General features: G+C 38.8%; 1 protein-coding gene across 1 annotated transcript in view; it reads left to right on the forward strand.

Annotated features, from left to right (window-relative positions):
• LOC120529864 (lipoxygenase homology domain-containing protein 1-like) overlaps positions 1-23,175 on the forward strand; it is a 419,576-nt gene that overhangs the window by 29,287 nt on the left and 367,114 nt on the right. Inside the window, exons 2-3 of the mRNA XM_039754083.1 lie at positions 10,488-11,139; positions 18,269-18,440. Of these exons, the coding sequence (XP_039610017.1) occupies positions 10,501-11,139; positions 18,269-18,440 (811 nt within the window). The 5' untranslated portion in view covers positions 10,488-10,500. The remainder of the gene's footprint in view (positions 1-10,487; positions 11,140-18,268; positions 18,441-23,175) is intronic.

Raw genomic sequence — 23,175 nt, forward strand, 5'->3', positions numbered from 1 at the left:
AACCGTTCCTTTCGTACATGATGGCGTGATAAAAAAGAATCTAATCTGTTTCCCGAGAACCACTTGGTCATAAGCACATTCATGAATTAGTTGTTACACTCCGTGCCCCCACTAGCTTCACCTACTATTTAAATCATTCCGTAATCCGCATTAACTGGCAATGTTTCAAATCAGATTACCTTAGAAAATTAGACATAACATCGACCATCTGCTCTTTTTCACAAAGTTTTATTCTGTCCGCTGAAGAATAACCAGTTGTGATGCTTTTGAAGTGTTTTAGCTAAAGGTGAACTTTTATTGATTCTTTTTCACTGAAGTTGAGAAAAGACTTTTGGTATAATTGACATTTTTAGTAACAGTTGTTTAATTTTGGTTGTTACCTTTTGTTGTGTTTATTTTACTTCTATCACTGCATGCCTATTAGTATTGCAGTTAATGCATTTATATTATCAATTTTGAACAATGCTACTTATTATGAGGGAATAACATGGAAAAACATTCTGCAAAGTAGATCTAAAATATAAAAGGACTCTAATTTATACCACGAAAGAGTAATTTTGAGTGTCCTTGTTTATTTGGTGTTCCATTTACAGTTCACATCTTTGTGAGAGCTCAGTTGTCAGTATTAGCAGAGAAGGCACATGTGTTGGAGCGATTAGAGGTGAGCAAAGATTAAGCAAATTGCCCCTGATGTTCCTTGCAAGGCATATGGCTCAAAATAGACCTTGAGTTTGAGGCACGTTTCATTGTTGTTGTTGTTGCTGTTGTGGCTTCAAGGCAGAAGCTGGACTTGAATATTCTCCATTCCAAAATGTGAAATTTGGGTAAGTAAGCAACTCATTTTTGTATGTTTAATTTTGAGTCTCATTGAGATTATATACGAGACAGTTAGATATCAAATGTAAGGTATCCCCTCAAACTCCCTTAGCATAAAGTGTCACTGGATTCTTAAAAAAAATACCAGAATTTTACAAAAGGCATAAAAAAAAGACTTAACGCTTAAAGTTAATTTGAGAGTTACAGAAAACTGATGAAATACTACAAATTGTTTTACCATAATTAATATTGTTTTTATCAGTATGCTGCTGCTGGAGTATGTGAATTACCCTTTGGAGATTAATAAAGTATCTATCTATCTATCTATCTATCTATCTATCTATCTATCTATCTATCTATCTATCTATCTATCTATCTTACTTGCTGTTCTAGCCTAGACTTGCCAGTCTAAAATAAATCTTTGTAAATATTTGAACATGTAAACTTGGAAAGCATCTACTTTAAATTTGTTTTTAAAGTTCTGTAAAGAAAGGAATGATTCAGGCAAAAGAAAGGTGGAGGGAGAGAGCAAATATCAGAATTTGCCTGCTGCTTATGAATACAGTTACGTTCCACTTGTCAGAAAGATGCTTTAAAAAGGGACATTTTGGCGTTGAATGTGACATGAAATATTGCAATTCAACAACGTTATGAGGAAAGCCAGAAAGCACTAAATCGACAGGGTGGTCCAGATCTAATTATGCAGATCCAGATCGTCTTCATGATTCTGATTTATGTACGGATGATTACAGTTTGGCACGAAGCCGATTCTTCCTGTTGTCAGTTTGCGCACTTCTCGATGGTCTGGGATTTTCGGGTGATTTTCTTTGTAATAAACTTAATATGTTATAGAATAATGAAAATTGCATAATTAGATCTGGACCACCCTATAGATAAGCTTATGCAGGGGTGAGAGAGGTGTCGATTGGTTCATCATAATATGCCTCTTACACCCCCACCCCCCATGACTGGCTAAAATGGGCCATCCCCAACCTGCAGGAAACTGTATGTGGGAGTATTATCAGCATTTCCTGGAAAACCAAATGCAATCAAGGTGAACAGGTGTAGTCAGAAATAACATGTTTGTCCAAAGTGGCAGGACTCCAGCATAAGGACCACGAGAAATAATTGTGGTGGAGGTATGCTATCTACCATGCTATTTCGCAACAATAATAGTGGGAAAAGGGCTTTCAGAAAAATACTCTTCTTGCTCATGATGGTGATGGACTATGGTATAGCGGGTCCACAGCTCAGATCAAAAAGGCTAGTTTTTTAATAGAGAATCACTGCACTTGTGGCTTATAGAGGGGACATGGTAGTGTGGCCAGAGCAGTTCCTGGGTGTTTCGTGATGCGGGCAGTCCTCGCTTAAGTGCACATGTGAGGAGTCGTCCACATCCATAAATGATGCTGGGAGCTGCTAATCTTCACACCTGCTCCACATCCCCATAATATATAATAGAAGCGTGAGGTGGATGGAAGGAGAAAAAGAGAGAGAAAAAAAAAGGACGGAGGTTAGAAGTGAGAAGAAGGCGGCAGGGAGGAGAAATCCGGTGCATGAGAGTGAAAGCGAAAGCAGGTTATTGACAGTAATGCAGGCGGTAGGAGAGCCCCAAAGGAGTGTTTGACCAACTCTCGGATGGTTTTGGGGCAGATTGACGCGATCGCTCCAGCTGAGTAGTTTGGAGGAGCTGGAGTGACCAGCAGAGGAGTCAACTGGCCGTTGAAGGAAGTGGCAGTCGAGAAGGCTTTGCGTGTGTTGAGCCCCAGCGTGAGCACCCTGGCCACTGGGAAGGGAACATGAGTCTCGGTTTGGCTGGAGCCCTATCGAGCCGGGGTTCAGAAGGCTACCAGACCGGAACTGAAGGGAGCTGCATTTGCTGGTAGGGCGACTCCTCTGTTGCAGGGCCCGTATGGGAGAAGCAGGGGAGCTGCCGGTAGAAAGAAGCACCAGATTTTTAAGAAAAGACTGCTTCCAGCCATTGTTTTTAACCTCATTTTAAAGGGATGCATTTATTAGATTTTAACCTCCACAGTTCACCTGTTTTAATGGATTATTTATTCAAGAACTATTTGAGCCATTGCACTTTTTATTTGAACACTATTTTTGGTTTTGTTGATTTTAATAAAAGCATTCTGCACCATCCCCTTGCTTCATTGTTGATGTCTTCACTGTCTAGCTCATCGGTTACATTACTGACGGTGTCGGGTTCAAGAGCTCCCCAGAAGTTAGATGGGAGCATGGAGCAGAACCCGCATTGTCACAGGGACCCATACAGCAGAGACATGGACAAATCTGTTGGTACCCTAGAGCCTTCTGTGAGCCGTAATTTGTGTGCTATCAGTTATCTATGGAAAGAACTGAAACATGCAGTCTGGAGAAGGCCCCCTTCAAACCTGACACAGCTGGAACAGTTGGCTCAGGGAGAGTGTGTCAAATGACCAGTTAACAGGTGCAGAAGTCTCACTGAGAGCTCCAGGAATCGCTTGTTTTCAGTGATTGTCTCTAAATGTTATATAATAAAATATTAGGTTAAGAGCTCCATCATTTTTGTCCATGCTATTTTCATTTGTGTTATTTGAAATATTCTGTTGATTCAAAATTCCAAACCAAAGTCTGATATTTGTTAATATGGAATTAACAGTGATGGATGGAAGTTACATTTAGCTGTTTCAAGTTATTTCAGAGACAATTTTGAGTTATTCCTTTTTTTGGGCAGTGGTGCCCACAAATGTCTGTAAGTATACTGTATATGGCATAGGGTTATCCCAGACCTCACAGGAAACTGAGTCTAATCTGGGTGTCAGTGTGGTCCTAACAAGTTCTGGTGAGTAAAGAGGATTAAAATATATTTAAATAAGATAGTAGCGTAGAGGGTGGCGCTGCAGCCTCGCAGTAAGGAGACCTGGGTTCGCTTCCCGGGTCCTCCCTGTGTGGAATTTGCATGTTCTCCCCGTGTCTGCGTGGGTTTCCTCCGGGCACTCCGGTTTTCTCCCAAAGACATGCAGGTTAGGTGCATTGGCGATTCTAAATTGTGCTTGGTGTGTGTGTGTGTGTGCTGGCACCGTGCCTTGGGTTTGTTTCCGGCCTTGAGCCCTATGTTGGCTGGGATTGGCTCCAGCAGACCCCGTGACCCCGTAGTTAGGATATAGCGGGTTGGATAATGGATGGATGGATAATAGCATAGAGATTTGTATAATAGCCACCATAATCGAGTGATATTCTCAGTCAGAACAAGTCTTTTGAAATTTCATTACAAAACAAAGGGTTACAGCAATGGGTGGAGTTAAAGGGATGCCCACCCCACAATGGATGCACTATGTTACTACAATAAGTCTGGAATAAAGGGTACTTTTTCCCTGAAAATGTTTTTTAAGGGCAGAACTAAGGTATATTTTTCTCTTTTACATGCAAGGTGGGGTCCTGTTGGCACACAGATCTTCAGTAGTCAGCACCACCAGGAAAAAATATTTAATAACAAAAAAGACTCTTTGATAAGGAAAATTAAAAATGCTGTAACCTTTAAAATGGTTAACCCAATCCCAGAACACATTAAACTAAAAACAAAAATTAAACATTGTTGATGGCATTTGTTGTACATGTTAACATGAGATTTAGTTTTTACTGTAACTTCATATCTTGAACAATTTATGATACGTGACTTGGGGTATGATGGAAGTATGTAACAGTACAATAGTGACACCAAAAAATACAATTGTTTTTTTATGTATTTTCAGCCCAACTTATAAATAAATATCACACTTTGCCCACTTGGGTACAGCTGTCCCAGTAGCTCTATTCTAGGGACATGACACGGACCTTGACCTTTGATATCAATGAGACTCTTCATCTATTTGAAGAAGCAGTTTCATGTCTGACATGAATGCTCTCCTCCTTATATTTTGCTAGTGTCCCAACATATGTGATTCACTTTATAACTTAAATAATTCCTTTTATCAGGTATATGGATGCCTTTAAGAATTTGGTAAACTTACTTTAGCCTTCTACTTAGTGTTCCTGGCTCAATACTAGAGAGTTTCAACTCTTGTAGTCAATCCCAATACAACATGGTGCTTCTTCAAGTGACACGTTTGGTTGCTCAGCCCTGCTGCTGTGTCATTTTTTTGTAGCATTCTGGCCAGAACTACCATTTTTACTCGTGTACCATGCGCCCTCGTGTAAGACGCACACCATAATTTTTACAAAGAAAATCGCGAAAATCGTTTTGCCCCGTGTACGACGCACGTTGTGATTGTATAGAAAGCATTTAGGGCACGTTTTCCACGAAATGCCCTTCTGCTTTGTTGCATGACAAACGTTTTTCTTTCTTCCATTGCCAATCTCGAACACTTGCCTCTGGAACACCTTACTTGCGATTTCTGCCCGATTTTCTATCTTCTCTGCTTCCAAAATCACTTTCAGTTTCTCTCCCGCCGTGAAGGAGCGTAAACGCTTGCTACTATCCATGCTGAATGCCTGCTGAATGACGATGCCAAACAAGAGCGAGAGAGAAAGCGTGAGCGAGTGAGAAAGAGAGTGTGAGTGAGTGAGCCTAAGCAGAAGAAGTAAACATTACAGAATTACATTTCCTCGTGTGTGACGCGCTCCTGATTTTCTAATGCTAATTTTCATGAAAAAATGTGCGCGTGGTACACGCGTCAATACGGTACTCTAGATGGGATTTCACAAGCACCTTACAGAGTCTAAACATACCCCTTAGTTTAGATTCAAACTTATCGACATTTTTGATGATGTAACATGTTATGTTAACTGCTTCTGTGCCTCACCTATTGTTATTCCTCCAAGGTCCTCCAGTGTTTCATCAGAATATGAGAGGCCAACGTATTAAGGCCAGGATATTTACACACTTGTGCTTTTGCTGCAGTCTTGACAAAGCTGCTTGTTTTTGAACTTAACATTTATTAAAATAGTATATTTGTTACTAGTGCTATTACACTGCCCGTGTTTTTAAAGGATAATGCAAATTGATTGGCCATTTCAAAAACTGTCCATACTTTATTATTAAATTAGTTATTTAATTTAATTAGTTATTTTTACTAGTGTCTGAAGTTTTAAAGTATAATATAAAATGATTAGGCATTTTTATAGATAAATATTAATGACTATTCACCAAAATTTACCATTGCAGATAAATATACAATAACTCCAAAAACTGTTCACCACTGACTCAGCTTAAGTATTAAACTAATGCTTAAATTAAGCACAAAATGATTATGTATTTCTGAAAATTAAAAATAAACAAAACTAATTTTAAAATGCAGAACTGTTCCCTGAAGATATTTTTCATAAATTAATTACAGAAGCTACTTTGAGTACTCTCTAGATTGAGCACTGGAGTGAGTCCATCAGCAATAACCACATTTAATCCACATAGGGCAATCAAGTCCAAGAAAAAAAGAGTAGTGGTGGGCTATGGCAGCAGACAGAAAGAGTGGGCAGCCCTGAGATCTGTGCACCTTTAGAAAGAGAGCAGCAGCAGCGTGTGTGGTCATCTTACCATCACCTGCACAACACTGTCAAATCTTTGGCATCATAGACAAATAAAGTTCTTTATGACAATGTGGCATGTCACCTATTTTTTATTTATTCTTTGTTTAAGAGCAGGCTGTTCCCATTCTAGATACAGGTTGGTTGCTGTGATGTAATTGGCTGTTCAGATAAACCCGGGTGACCACTAAATCCTGAATTGCTGTGCATATTCGGGGAGTCCATCTAGATTCCTTTTTAAACCCAGGCCTAAATGTGACTTGAAATATGTAAATGTACAAATATGATCTATTAAACAAATTTTAAAGTGGTTTCATGAGAAAACTAGCAGTCATTATATGTAACCATGTTTTGAATATCGATGAAGCATGTCGCTTTAGTATCTTAAGCTTGACACCTCTGTTGAAGCTTAATTTTTAGTAATTTAAGCATTTTTGCATCAACACTCATGTGGCAACAAGCACCGGGTTTCTGCCACTCAAGAAGAGCTAAGGAAAATGACAAAATAAGGCAGTAACGGTGTTCCTGTATTACAAAAAAACATTAAAAAGACATGAATTATAACTCCAAAAATGTAATAAAATTAATTCAGGAAAGCCATAATTTAGATTCATGATAAAGAAGCATTCAAAATATTAGTCAGAAAGTCTGGATTGAAGCATGAAAAGAACACCAATACACCAAAAGCCAAAACATGAATATATAAAGTCATTCCCGCATATATAGTCATATAAGTCATTCCTGAATATATAAAGTCAGCGTCGGAATATATAAAGTCAGCGTCAGAATATATAAAATCATTCCCGAATATATAAAATTTCCGTGCTTGTCATTTCACTCATACTAGTGAAAGGTAAACTTCGACAGAAGCCACCCAGAGTCGATTGGGTAAGTGCCCATACAAAAAGAATAAATAAATATAGCGTTCAAAATGCCGGGCACATACATCATTTTGAATGAATTAACTGAACAGTTGGTTTCTTTTAAATATTTTTCTAAAGATGTTTTTGTTAACTGCGGTGAGCTGGCGCCCTGCCCGGGGTTTGTTTCCTGCCTTGCGCCCTGTGTTGGCTGGGATTGGCTCCAGCAGACCCCTGTGACCCTGTAGTTAGGATATAGCGGTTTGGATAATGGATGGATTAAACTTTTTTCACGTTGTCATTATGGGGTGTTGTGTGTAGAATTCTGTGGAAAAAAATGAATTTAATCCATTTTGGAATAAGGCTGTGACATAACAAAATGTGGAAAAAGTGATGCGCTGTGAATACTTTCCAGATGCCATTATATATATATATAGGTCAAGAGCGCTCTGGAGCAGGTTTTCATCCAGGATGTCGCTGTACATTGCTGCAGTCATCTTTCCCTTTATCCTGACTAGTCTCCCAGTTCCTGCCGCTAAAGAACATCCCCACAGCATGATGCTGCCACCACCATGCTTCACTGTAGGGATGGTATTGGCCTGGTGGTGAGCGGTGCCTGGTTTCCTCCAAACGTGATGCCTGGCATTCACACCAAAGAGTTCAATCTTTGTCTCATCAGACCAGAGAATTTTGTTTCTCATGGTCTGAGAGTCCTTCAGGTGCCTTTTGACAAACTCCAGGCGGGCTGCCATGTGCCTTTTACAAAGGCGTGGCTTCAGTCTGGCCACTCTACCATGCAGGCCTGTTTGTTGGATTGCTGCAGAGATGGTTGTCCTTCTGGAAGGTTCTCCTCTCTCCACAGAGGACCTCTGGAGCTCTTACAGAGTGACCATCGGGTTCTTGGTCACCTCCCTGCCTAAGGCCCTTCTCCCCCTATCGCTCAGTTTGGATGGCCGACCAGCTCTAGGAAGAGTCCTGGTGGTTTCGAACTTCTTCCACTTACGGATGATGGAGGCCATTGTGCTCATTGGGACCTTCAAAGCGCCAGAAATTTTTCTGTAACCTTCCCCAGATTTGTGCCTCGAGACAATCCTGTCTTTACGGTCTAGAGACAATTCCTTTGACTTCATACTTGGTTTGTGCTCTGACATGAACTGTCAACTGTGGGACCTTATATAGACAGGTGTGTGCCTTTCCAAATCATGTCCAATCAACTGAATTTACCACAGGTGGACTCCAATTAAGCTGCAGAAACATCTCAAGGATGATCAGGGGAAACAGGATGCACCTGAGCTCAATTTTGAGCTACATGGCAAAGGCTGTGAATACTTATGTACATGTGCTTTCTCAATTTTTTTATTTTTAATAAATTTGAAAAAATCTCAAGTAAACTTTTTTCACGTTGTCATTATGGGGTGTTGTGTGTAGAATTCTGTGGAAAAAAATGAATTTAATCCATTTTGGAATAAGGCTGTGACATAACAAAATGTGGAAAAAGTGATGCGCTGTGAATACTTTCCAGATGACACTATATATATATATATATATATATATATATATATATATATATATATATATATATATATATATATATATATGCAGACCTCTGCCCCATCTAGAGTTGGTTTCTGTTTTGCAGCCAGTGCTCATTCTCTTTCTTGTCTCCCAACCCTGAATTAACTGGATTAATCATGGTTAATGATAAATGTGTGAACAGGTGGATGGATGGGTGAATGAATGTACAGTACATACATCTACCTAGAGACAGATCCCTTTTCTGAGTACTGTACTTGGGAAAGCACCCATGGTCTGTTGCTGGGGTTAATTGTATATGAAATACAGTAATTATGAAAATTATACTTAAGTGTTATATGGTTGCTTGTGCTCTGTGGTGAGTTGGCTTGGCCACCTTTCATTGAGCAAATGTTTCTGCTGGGACAGAAGAGATTCTGGATAATTAAAACCACAAATTGTAAAACTCAAATGAGGAAAATGTTTAAAAATATCTTATTTGTCCAGATAGGAAACTGAACTTTCTGAGTGACTTTTAACCTTGCAGGATAATTGGACAGAGGTCATAACCTCCAAAAGCATGCTAAAGAAATACAGTAGTGACCCTACATACAGGAACACAAGACAGAGCCAACCATAATGGGTAGATAAGTAGAAATAAATGAGAAAAAATAAAAGTAAGCCTTAACTGAAAACACTACTGAAAGAATCATAATATACTACCTTAAAAACCTGCTATTGGAATGCCAAAAAATGCTCCAAACGACCAAGGGCAGGCTGAAAAAATATAAATAAATAGCAAAATATATTGGGCCAGTGAAGGCCATAAGCCACAATCTTTGAATCAGGCTGCTTAGCAGAGGTGAAACCAATACATGTGGGAGTGCAGGTTTTGATTTTTGTTTTTGAGGTTTTTCTCCATTTTGAGTTGGCGAGCAGGTAGAATCATACCAAATACTCTGTGCTATCAATAAAAAATGTATTGCTATACATTTTCAAAAGTATGAAATGTGCAAGACGTTTGTCTAGTGGAAGATGAGAATATTTCAGGTTGAACTAAAACTTGGAGATAAAGACTTTCCAAAATAGGCCATGGTGCCTCTACATACTTCTATAATGACATCAAAAAGTGTACTAAAATTTGAAATATTGATTGAAGTTTTTTTTTTTGCAAAAAAGTAAACATAATAGAACCTATTAAAAACTTTATAACACAGAATAAAACTTTCACAGCTAATAATAAGTAATTACCCTTCATCCTATAGACTTGCCTGTTAATTGGATTGGCGATTCTAAATTGGCACAGAGTGTATCATGAGGTGGACTAGTGCCCAAGTCAGCATTTCCTCTTGTTCTGTGACACAAAACTGGATTGAACAGATCTAAAAGTTTGCAGTATTTATCAAAGGTAAAAGAAAGAAAAAAACCCTCCTCTGTATTTGAAAAGGATTTCTGTATTAAGATTTATAACCTGTTAAGGAAAAGGTATATATACTGTTTAAAACAATTCCTAATTGTACCCTCTCAAATTACGATTCCACCACAGCTGCAGAAATTAGAGCAACTTTATAATTATATATTGTGCACATCTTTCTAAGTAAAAATTATTGTTTGCATAGTTCGTTCAGTGAGAAATGAGCCACTTGTGGTTTATCTTTTTTTAAGTTGTTCACATGGATGGCAGCAAATTATGTAAATTACCGGGAAGCTTGAAAAAGTGATGTTTTGCAAATTAATTGCAGGTAGCATAGTTATTATCTAATTACAGTGTGTTATTTCTTCTCTATCTAGGTAGCAAACAGAAATGAGTTCATCACCTCCAAGCAACTCCCTGCAGCCTCATTCTTCTGAAAGTGGATTAACCATGTCATCTCGGCACCCTCAAGTCACAGATCCAATTACATCTAAACGTGTCTGTTTTTATAAGAGCGGTGATCCACAGTTCAAGGGTTTTAGGACCGTGATTAACAACCGCACTTATAAAACATTAGATGCTCTCTTAGACAGCCTGTCAAAGAGAGTCCCTTTACCGTTTGGGGTGAGGAATATAACCACCCCTCAAGGAATTCATGGAATTAGCAGCATCGAAGAGCTGGAAGATGGAAAGTCATATATTTGCTCTGATCAAAAGAAAGTAAAGCCCATTAACCTGGAGGAGGCCAGCAGAAAACCTCTACCATGGCATACAACTAGGCCAGTCAGTGCCCGGCGACATGCCATGCAGATAGCAAAACAAAATCAGTTTCGGTCTATTCGCAGGGAGAACTCTGTGGTGATACGTACTCCCCGGAAACTTGTGGTATTCAAAAATGGGGATGCGGGGATTAAGCACACTATTATGCTGCAAAGGAAAACCACTCAGACTTTCGAAGCGCTGCTTGATCACGTGTCTGAAGTGATGCAGATTCCAGTGTTGAAGCTGTATTCGGCCGACGGAAGACGGGTAAGTACTAATGATGAGTTTCTCAATGAGGAGGCCATCACATTTCTTACCACAAAAGCTAATAGTTATTTGAGACATAACAACCTGGTGAAACTTCTTAAAGATTAATCATCTAGATGTATGGCAGAACACTGAAGTCTGCCTTTTTTCATATGAAATAATGAAAACTTTTTAAAAAATCAGAATAAATGTAGCTTATGGAAACATTTATGATTTTACCACTTTTAATTTACCATGTTCTCTTTGATATTGATGTGGCTATTCTAAGAGAGAAATAATACATTTCAGTATGGTCCTATGACAAATAAGTCAAGTGAAATAAGTTGTACCTATGTACTCTTTATTACTGTTTTGCTTCTTAAAATGTCTACCATAGCATTGTCAACTCTTTTAACAGGATGTGATGACATGCAGTCGGAAAAAATATTCACGCCAAATCTCCTGAATGTCATTAGCTTAAAATCATTCAATTTATCTACAGTCATACCGATGTGATCCTGCCATACCTGTAGATGTAGAAAAGTGAATGATGTTGACTGACAAAAGCTTAGCAAAGTACTTCTAAGTCCATGCCATTGACATTCCTTACAGACACATGACGGTTTTAAAGACAGAATCAGAGGTCACACTCATCAGAAGAGATTTTTGGCTTTGCCATTTACATGCTATGATTTGACCAGATCGCTTGAATCTTTTAATTATATTGTGCAATGTAGAAGGTGACATGACCCCAATCTTACTGTTTTGTCCTGGGGAAAAGTTTTCACAAAGTTCTAGATTATTCACCAAGACATCTGTTGACAAATTGGCAAACCTTAACCTATCCTTGCTCTTGAAGGACTAGGCCTTTTTCGGAGGCTTATACTATAACATGATTGCCTCAGTACCTACTGTATTTAATATTACTTCGATATTCAACTCATTATTAGTCCTAAACTATCCAGAACGTGTTCAAGTCATCAAGTTGAGAATAAATATATCTTAAAAAAACAATGCAGCTGATTAAAACATGAAAGTCCTTGTCTTTATGCAGTATGTATTTGAACACAAGTCAAAGTAAATTTATAGATAACTCTTTTTTATTTTTATTAGCATTTTCTATACTGTCCCAGTTTTTTAGGATTGCATTTGTTACGAAATCTACTAATATACAAGAGATAACAGAAGGCATAATGACTGTAGTGATAAATACAGCTCCTTCCCAGTTTGCAGATGCATGAGTCCACCGAACCATTGTTGGTCTTGTACAGTATGCATGAGATTGAATGTAAGTGTGCCTTACGATGAAGGTAATGTTTTGGGCTCAGGTCCTCCACAACCTTAAGGTGAAAAAGGTTGATTTGGAAATAGATGGTCAAAATATAATGATAACACAGTCTTAACAGAACGGTCTTCAGATTTTTACCAACTAAAATGATGTCAATATAGTTTCTGATGTTTTTACTTTTGATGAATCTTGCATGGCCTTTTGAGTAATTTAATATGTTTTAAGCTAAATTACTTTATGCCACTTCACAGAGACACCCACAATCTTATCACTTAGATTCAGCATATATTAGCCGTATGAAAACAAATGCAGTACATCCACTTAAGACCTAAGGAGTTTTGGCAACACAGGGTGAACTCTGTTTAATGGCAGATTTTTTTTCCCAAAGAAAAGAAGACAAGGAATATAACAAATCAACACATGGTTGAATTCAAAACGTCCCATACAGATGTAGATCCAAAATGAAAACCTACTTCCAACAAGATGGCTCTCAAAAAGCTTCCAAGGCAGAAAAGCCAGGCCCTGCATTTGATGAGCAGCAGACATGTCAGATGTCCATCAGTCTGTGGTTCTTGGATCTAAGGGACAAAAGAAGGAAAAGCGTAAATGACAGTGTGATGCCCCAGATGTCCACAGCCATGGCATCTTTATCTGGGACATCAATAGTCAAGTACTGAGGTTATTTTAAAACAAAGAACCAAATGTGCAAAACAGTGCAGTCAAATAAATAAGATCAATAAATAATCCACTAAATCCCATGCCATAAAATCAATCAATGTCTCTGGGGTGCAGATGAATAATCCAAATGAATAAAGCTAAAATCCCAAATGGTGGCGAGGTAAACCAATGTCATCCTTTGCATTCTCACTTTGTCCTCATCGGGACAACAGAAGACTTCAGTATCGCAGCAAGTCCCATCTCCAATGCACCATGCAGATCCAAACTGCTACTGCTATATGTTGCCACGGATGCCTAGACATTTGGCCTTTCACTGGATGCTGCCATGTCTTGATTCTCCCACCTTGGACCATCTCTAGCTTTCACACCCTTTCTTATCAGCTGCATGACTCAGCTGACAAGAGTACAGCCACACCACAGACCTTCAACACAGCATTCAGTCCAGCCCTCTCTTAGTGGGGCAGCATGACTATTACTGCACTTCCCTTTTCTTGCTGCTCTTCCCTTCTCTCACTCCCTCTCCATCTAGAGATCGCTTTTTAACATGTATATTCTAACTGAGTCTTGAGAGACTCTATTCCATTTCATTGCAGGAGTTGATCACTTACATACCCATATTCACGCTCACAGGCTGGAGTCGTCAATTAATATACCACACAACTCTTGGAGATGAGGAAGGGAAACCAAAATACCCAAAGGAACATTAATGTGGACATGGGGAGAATATGATGACTGGGTGTAGCATTCAAACTATAATGTAAGCTTCATGAGGCACTAAGTTTAAGTAGTCAATTTATATTATCTTTACAACACAGCTTTAATATATAGTGGTGTGAAAAACTATTTGCCCCCTTCCTGATTTCTTATTCTTTTGCATGTTTGTCACACAAAATGTTTCTGATCATCAAACACATTTAACCATTAGTCAAATATAACACAAGTAAACACAAAACACCACCCTTAGCAGCAATAACTGCAATCAAGCGTTTGCGATAACTTGCAATGAGTCTTTTACAGCGCTCTGGAAGAATTTTGGCCCACTCATCTTTGCAGAATTGTTGTAATTCAGCTTTATTTGAGGGTTTTCTAGCATGAACCGCCTTTTTAAGGTCATGCCATAGCATCTCAATTGGATTCAGGTCAGGACTTTGACTAGGCCACTCCAAAGTCTTCATTTTGTTTTCTTCAGCCATTCAAAGGTGGATTTGCTGGTGTGTTTTGGGTCATTGTCCTGTTGCAGCACCCAAGATCGCTTCAGCTTGAGTTGACGAACAGATGGCCGGACATTCTCCTTCAGGATTTTTTGGTAGACAGTAGAATTCATGGTTCCGTCTATCACAGCAAGCCTTCCAGGTCCTGAAGCAGCAAAACAACCCCAGACCATCACACTACCACCACCATATTTTACTGTTGGTATGATGTTCTTTTCTCATCAGTCCACAAGGTATTTTCCCAAAAGTCTTGGCAATCATTGAGATGTTTCTTAGCAAAATTGAGACGAGCCCTAATGTTCTTTTTGCTTAACAGTGGTTTTCTTCTTGGAAATCTGCCATGCAGACCGTTTTTGCCCAGTCTCTTTCTTATGGTGGAGTCGTGAACACTGACCTTAATTGAGGCAAGTCAGGCCTGCAGTTCTTTAGACATTGTCCTGGGGTCTTTTGTGACCTCTCGGATAAGTCGTCTCTGCGCTCTTGGGGTAATTTTGGTCGGCCGGCCACTCCTGGGAAGGTTCACCACTGTTCCATGTTTTTGCCATTTGTGGATAATGGCTCTCACTGTGGTTGGCTGGAGTCCCAAAGCTTTAGAAATGGCTTTATAACCTTTACCAGACTGATAGATCTCAATTACTTCTGTTCTCATTTGTTCCTGAATTTCTTTGGATCTTGGCATGATGTCCAGCTTTTGAGGTGCTTTTGGTCTACTTCTCTGTGTCAGGCAGCTCCTATTTAAGTGATTTCTTGATTGAAACAGGTGTGGCAGTAATCAGGCCTGGGGGTGGCTACGGAAATTGAACTCAGGTGTGATACACCACAGTTTGGTTACTTTTTAACAAGGGGGCAATTACTTTTTCACACAGGGCCATGTAGGTTTGGATTTTTTTTTTATATTTGACTAATGGTTAAATGTGTTTGATGATCAGAAACATTTTGTGTGACAAACATGCAAAAGAATAAGAAATCAGGAAGGGGGCAAATAGTTTTTCACACCACTGTAAATGGATACTTTCATTCTTCCCTTTCAGATACTCTACACTTTAGTTCTGCTCATATGCGAGCGTAAACTACCTAATATAATTAGAACAAGACATTAGAATAATTTTAATGAGAACAGTTGCTCACTCCAGCAACTGTCATCAGTTCTGTTCACCTAATTTCTTCAAAAATAACACTGAGATAATTAAAAAAAAATAATAAAAACCTAGATATAATAATAAAAAGCATTAAAGTCTGCCACATTACTTGACAACGTATTTCATGTGCCTGTGGTTCTCTGTGTGAAGAAAACATTTCTATCATCTGTGTAAAATTTACCTTTTAGTAAATCTCACCCGTGTCCCTGTGTTTTCGGTGAAGAACTGGGAAACACATTAATAGTTCCCTGTCATAATTTTAAATGCTTCAATCATATCATCTTCTCAGCACTATAATTAAACTAAGAAAGTTCAACCCTTTAAGTCTTTCTTCATAATTCATATCATGCAGTCTTGATCTGGGCTAGTTGCTCTATAGACTTCCTCTAGTGCTGCTACGGATGTCTTTTTTGTAGCATGGATACCAAAGTTCCAGTCAGTATTCCAAGATGGGGTCTCACAACTGTGTTGTATAGTTTCGGTTGAACCTCCCTTAACTTGTAGTCCACTTGTATGTAACTTAACATCCCATTAGTCTTCTTGATTGCTTCTGTACAATTTATGAATGTAGCAAGTTGAACAGTCCACTACAACTCCTACGTCCTTCTTATTAGTTTTGTTATGCCTTTAGTAGTAAAGGTACAATTATTTTTAAGTAGAGATCTGAAGGTGAAATGTAAGTCTAAACTGAGCGAAAGTTTGTAACCAAACATTAGGACTTATCTTTTACCAAAGCCCAGTCAGAAAACAAAAAGCATAGTCAAGAAAACTAAAGTGAGAAGTCAAAGAAGCATAAAGCAAAGCACAGCACATGTGAAGTATTTTTATCCAATGTTGGATAATCAGGGAGTGCATGGTGGGTTGTGACCTCCAGTTGTTCTGCATAGCATTGTGGCTAGAAACCAGAATGTCCTAATAGAATTTTAAAAGAAAACAAATCATAACAAGCTGTACCCCAAGGAGCAGTATTGGGCCCTGTTTTCTTTTCTCTCTACATTCATTCCTTAGGCAATGTAATTTATTCTCAGGGCTTCTCCTACCACCTCTGTGCTGATGATGCACAGATCTTCCTCTCGTTTCCCTCTTACAGCCTACAAGCTTCAGCCCAGATCTCCATCTGTGTCTCTGCCATCTCATCTTGGATGAATGCTCATCACCATAAACCTTTGTAGAATGAAGAATGGATGCAGATTCAAAGGCTAGGGGCCCAAATTGGTACCCCCTGCTTAAATAAGCTTAAATGGTACAAAAAATATTTGGCCACTGCTGTTAACTGTTCTATAGCAATGCATTCTGTGAAGTGCATTTTTGTAGCACTCTCACTCTACGGCTTGCCTTGGTATTGGTCCAAAACAAGAGACCTCAACTTCTGTCAGGCAGCTCTTATAATTATATATTGTATATATATCTGGCCCTGTAAAGGTGGGGCTCAAGTTGGGGCATGGTCTTGCCTCCTCCAATTGTGGTCCTTCAGAGCTGTGGAGAGAAAGACAAGGTGGTTAGCGACAGAGCCCCCTCTCTTCCTGTAGTGGCATCGCTTACCTATCAGAGTCATAAAGGCGTCCCCTATGCGGACATGTGTAACACTCACTAATTATGCCATGGAATTCTGTGCTCAGGCACTAGTTCTCTCTTAGCTGGACTATTGCAACTCTCTACTGGCAGGGTTTCCCTCAACTGCTATCTGAACAATCTAGTTCTTCCAGAATGCAGCTGCTTGATTGGTGCTCTCTGTCCATCGTTTCACTTCTAGTACTGTCCTCGTGTGCTTCAGTCTCATCACTGGCTTCCTTTTACTGCAAGGATCTAGTTCAAAACTTTTGTCTTGACTTAGGGTTCTCTGAATGGTCCTGCTGCTCAGTATCTCCAGTCTTTGGCCTCTCCATATGTCCTTTCAAAAAGTCTCCATTCTGCCTCTGACTGTCTGCTTCCTCTCCCTCCTCTTGCCAGATGGGCCAAGTCTGGACAATTCTTTTCCATTCCTCCTCCAAAGCTGTGCAGTTATCTCCCTTTGACTATTTGAACTGTACCCAGTTTACTCGTGTTTAGGCGTCTGTTGAGAATGCACGTTCTCATTTAATATTTTGGGCCTGCTCTACACGATTGGTGCTGTGGTACTAACCAAGAATTTAGGATAATGATTTTTGTCTTAGTCTAATTGCAGTTATATCTATACAGTAGTAGTACTACTCCAACTTGCTCAGTTTTGTATCTTCTCTGTTGCTTCTGATCCTTGCACTTTTTAGTCATTCTTGCATGTATTATAACTTTGTACATTGGCCTGGATAAAGATACCTGCTAAATAAATAAAAAAAACTAATTAAAAAAGTTATACCTTCAAGTTTCAAACAACCCATTGTGTGTTCAAAATTAACAGTTACGCTTTCCATGTGTAATACTTGACATTTACGAACATTTCAGTTTATGTTCCACGTACGTGCTCAAGCCTGTATTTTGTCCTGGTTCATCTTATAAACATTAGGCTGATTCTAAGTAATCTGTCATTCTAGTATCACCTGTTATTTTGGCCAATTGTTCTTTAATACTTTTATCAAGATTGTTTATGTATTTTAAAAGGAGCAGTGGCCTTAGCATTAGTTCTTGAGGGTACACTACTAATGCAGAAAAACAATACTTAGTACAGAAAAAGGAAGAAGTACCGAAGAAACAACAAATAATGAAGAAGTAAATATTCATCTATGATGACTGTATCTACAGCGTCCGTCTAATGGAGTTCAATTAACATCTTCATGTGAGAAAATGGAATACCAGCTGTGATCATCCATTGCCTTATCACTGTCAGTGTTATAATCTGTCTTGTTTTTATTTTACAGATTGACGGTCTTCAGGCATTGATCCTGTGCTCTGGAATTGTTGTAGCAGCTGGACGAGAGCCATTTAAGCAAGGGAGATATGACCCACAGTCTCAAAGTTTACCTACTCGACTGCCTGGAATCTCCAATCGAGTTCAGCCAAAGCAAGGAAACAAACCACAACAAAGGAACCGTAAGTACCTTGGTGCAAATTATTAACAAAAGATATATACAGTATATATATTTTTCATTTGACTTGCAATAGACTGGCAGTGCACCCAGGACTATCAACCTCCTTGTATCCAATGCTACTGAAGTAGGCACCAGTGCCCCACACTGGACAAGCAGGTTAGAAATGGACCAATGAACAATTACACTGAAATTTGTTTGACCATTTGTTCACTATTCTCAGTCATACAAAAACTGTGATGAGCAATTTAATGACAAGTTTATTTTAAAAAAATGTAAATAAAAACCTTTATAACACTTGCCCTATAAAAATACAAATATAATAAATGCTAATTAGTAAGGCTGTATTTTTCTAATCTTTAGATATTTCATTAGTGTAGGAGAAGACTTTTGGGTATCTAAAAGAAATATACCTGATAAGGAGAAAAAAGTCTCCAGGCAGTGGATTAAGTGGTGCCACCCATACATCTGCACTCCTTCTCACAGAGCCATGCAGTATGCTGACCAGTTGCATCTCCACTTCTAATATAGCACCTATGAAACATAATATTATTAATAATAATAGTGCATTTTATATATATAGCTCCTTTCCATGTGGGCTCTTAGACCAAATTCTACCTAGCCTCCCACATAAGAGACACACACATAAGGGAAATGCGGTTTATAGCAGTCCAGAAGTGCATGAACATGGACATAGTGTGATTAATACATTTAACATGAAACCCTATGTTATATGTGGAGAAATGTCCAGAGTGTCCAAACTAAATCCATGCAAGTATGAAGAGAACAGGTGAACTACACACAGACAGAGACCAAGTTTGGACTGAACCTTAGATCCCCATATCTATGGAACAACAGAGTTAAAAAGTGCTTATTTAGAGAAAAGGGGACTATGAAAGAACTGGAGTTGGTCCTATCAAAAACAGACATAAGTGCAACAGGGTTTAGAAGAAGAGACCCTCTCAAGCCATCCTTGAAGTCAAATAAAATCAACACAGACCACAAAATCGATAAAAAGAGTTTTTATTTATAATAACAAAACTATTACAACAGAATGATGGAGGTTCTAGGAATCAAAAGGGAAAAAATGAATAAAAGAAGAGAATATGCATATAACCAGACTGCAAGTGTGGGCTTGTCCTTATAAATCATGGCACACAAAAAAACAGCACCAGACACGGTAATGAAGTGTGGCTAGTGAAAAATGTTTATCCATGATTTTTAATTTTGTTAGTTCTGTTGTCTGACACTAAGACTGAGCTGCTTTTCTGTCCACCAGAATATATACTAGGAAGAGTGGATGCCCACCAGCTTACTTTTTTTCCTATACTTATCCTGGTGACCCTAAGTCATTGTCTTAGCCGTGTTTGATCAAAAGGGGCTTCTAAATCCAGACTTCCTACTAATGGGGTCAGGAATAGTCTTGGAAGTTTCTATACAACTCTTTCTAGAACTCCCCCTAGTGGACCATGGTGCAACTCAAGAAGTTAAGATAATCTTTCGCTTTATTGAAGTGCTAGGCAATTCCCAATTTATGCACATACTAATGAGGTTATGAGGTGTCTCTCCCACAAACTTTCCATTATTGTATGACACAAAGAGAATTTTCTCCTTATGCTCCATAAGCAATTTTAGCACATAGCCACCCATTTCAATGTTAGTCCTAGTTAATTGGCATGGCTAGAAGTGTTGTGAATTCCAGTGTACTTGTCTAAGCATACGGCCTAGATGTCTCTCTGAAAAAAATATTAAACTGCTTGCAGCCCTAGCCCAAATGAATCTGCCTTTATGATGGAAAATGTATTATGACTTGTGAATAGTTTTGCAGTTTTAAGTGGAAAATAAGGAATTTTGGTTCCTAAAACTTTCAATATCATCCAGTCATTCCTGTTAAGAGGTAAGCTCAGGAAAATTTCAGTGGATGACCCCATGATGCCCTTGATAAAGGACTATTTATATTGTAGACCACAGTTTCTGAGACTCAAGGACTTTGCCACTGATATGATTGTGAACAACAGTTGAGCACCACAAGGAACAGTTCTACTTAGATAGAGGAGCACAGGAATCATCAGCTAGAAGGATCCCTCCATGAAAATGGCCGGCCTCGCACTGAATCAGCTGTGGAATGGCAAGTTGAGGGGAGACAGCTTGTTGGCCGTGGTCTCCAGGACACTGAACAAATCTGTATCTTCATATGTGATAGTTCTGTATTTAATGAATGATATTCTATTCTTGCGTTTTGCTTTGTAGATTGTACTATAACTATTGTACTGCTGTGTTGTGTTGTATTCTGAGGTGGCAATGATAGATTGGCCATCTAGCTTTGTGAAGAGGATTACTTGTGTTCATTTTTGTGTTTTATTTACCCCATTTTTTGAAGCCCTTTGCATGCCCAATCTACCTGAAAAAGGGTCTGTCTCTGAATTGCCTTTCCCATGATTTCTTCCATTTTTTCCCTACAAGGGTATTTTTTTAGGAGTTTTATCTTGTCTTCTTAGCAAGTCAAGGCTGGGGGTTGTCAAGAAACATGGCCTGTTAAAGCCCATTGCAGTACTCTGTGTTTGATTTTGGGCTAAACAAGAAAGAAATTGTTGTTGTTGTCTCCTTTTCTGTTCACCCTGTACACCTCAGACTATAAATATAACACCAGGCCATGTCAGCTGCAAAACTTCTCAGATGATTCTACGCTAATGGGGTTCATTGATAAGACAGATGAGACAGAGTACATCAGTCAAGTGTTTCTTGGTGCAGAAAGAATTGTCTGTAACTTAATATCAGCAAAACAAAGGAATTGGTCATTGACTCGTCACACCAAAAACTACTATGCCTGATCACTATACAGGGAATGGATATGGACACAGTGTATTGCTACATGTACTTGGAGGACCACATCAATAACAAGCTGGACTGTCTTGTAACACAGAGGAACTATACAAGAAAGGGAAGAGCAGACTCCTTTTTATTAGGAAACTGTGCTCCTTTCATGTGGGTAACGACATGCTATACATCTTCTACAACTCTGTCATAGCCCGTGTGATTTTCTACACTGTGGTGCGCTGGGCCATTAATATTACTTTAAGAGTGGCCCACTTAATTAATAGGATTAAAAAGGAAGGCTCAGCAACAAGACACACTCTCAACCCCCTAGGACAGAATGAAGATAAAACTGGTGGGGCATCCTCACTCTGATACACTAGCCTTGAGCATATTCAGCTAACGAATCAATCAGCAGCAGTTTGTCGAAAAACACTCTTGGCGCTCCTTTATACGAATGGCAATACGCCTGCATAATGTCTCACGGTGACTGCTCTTTTTATCTTTAGCCAAATCAGAATTTTTTTTCTTCTTAGTTTCATTTTGTTTTAGTCATGAAGAGGGGGTTTGTTGTCTGTCATAATACAATAATATTTCTTTGTTATGAGTAATACTTTTTTATGGAGGTTTTATAAAAAGCCAAATTTCCCCCTAGTAACAAATAAAGTGCTGTCTATCACTCTACTATTGATTTTTGCTTAGTAACAGGCAGACACATGCAGAATTAATGCATGAAACCATAGACAAGAACAAAATACATTTCTTCATGTTGTGAATGGCACGAATATTGCTGGAAGCATAACAAAATTTATTTTGCTCATGTTTTTGTCAAGCGAAGCGTTGAATTTAGCTACAATTTTGCATGAATCATTTTAGTTAACACTACTTGCAATCTTTAATCTACCAAATATATTTTAAGACGATGGAAGGCAATGCAGAGAAAGTCCATGCTAAGAGAAAAAATAATGTTTGTGCAAATGGGCCAGGTTCAAAACAATGCAAGCTGCTTCTCCATAACATATACATTTGAAAATGACCCTAGAAACATTTTGAAATGATATAGTTGTTCATCCATTTTTTTATGCAGTATCCAGTATGTCCACTTTTTCTTGGTCAGAGTCACAGGAAGCCACAGTGAACAATATTTTGATATATTTAACAATGACAATAATAATGGTAAACAGATCCGTATAAATTAAGATAGGAGTAACCTTGGGATAACACAATGATGGTTTTATGGGCTGTTGCTTCATAGTTCATGTAGGGATTTTTGGGTAGAAAAAAAGGACTATTGCTTCCTAAAGCTTCTTTGACAATTCAGATTTTATATAATACTAGCTGGCCCCCGAGGCTTTGCTCGCATAGAAGTGAAACAGGACAGCGAGGAGGGACCTGACCGGTTCACTACTCCTGACATCATGCATCCCAAACCCGCAGCATCTGTCTCGGGCAATATATGCCGCTCCTACAAGGGAACTATGATTCTTAGCGTAATGAGAGAAGTTGCAAAATCAACCGGAATGTTTAAGCAAATTCTACAAAAAAGCCCAATCTAAATTCGTTAAGTAGTTCTCTCATTCAGTAGCTAATCAGATTTAAGATACGCCCCGAGGCTGGAGCGTGAGTGAGGAGGCCCCGCCCCCTCCCCTTGGCCCACTGCATCTCATTTGGAGTCGCACAAATAAATTGGTACAGCAAGTGAACTATGATACTTAGCGTAATAAGCGAGGTCGCAAAATCAGCCGGAATGTGCAAGCAAATTATAGAAATATGCCCGATCTAAATCCATTAAGTAGTTCTCTCGTGAAAAGCAGACAGATATACAGACTTTGGATTTTATATATATAGAGATGTTTTCCCAGAAAGGAAACTTATTTTCTTTATAAGGCTCAGAGCTCGTAGTGACCAGCAGCACGCTTGTCTCG

The sequence above is a fragment of the Polypterus senegalus genome, chromosome 5 (genome assembly GCF_016835505.1).
Source record: "Polypterus senegalus isolate Bchr_013 chromosome 5, ASM1683550v1, whole genome shotgun sequence".
Classification (NCBI taxonomy): Eukaryota; Metazoa; Chordata; class Cladistia; order Polypteriformes; family Polypteridae; genus Polypterus; species Polypterus senegalus.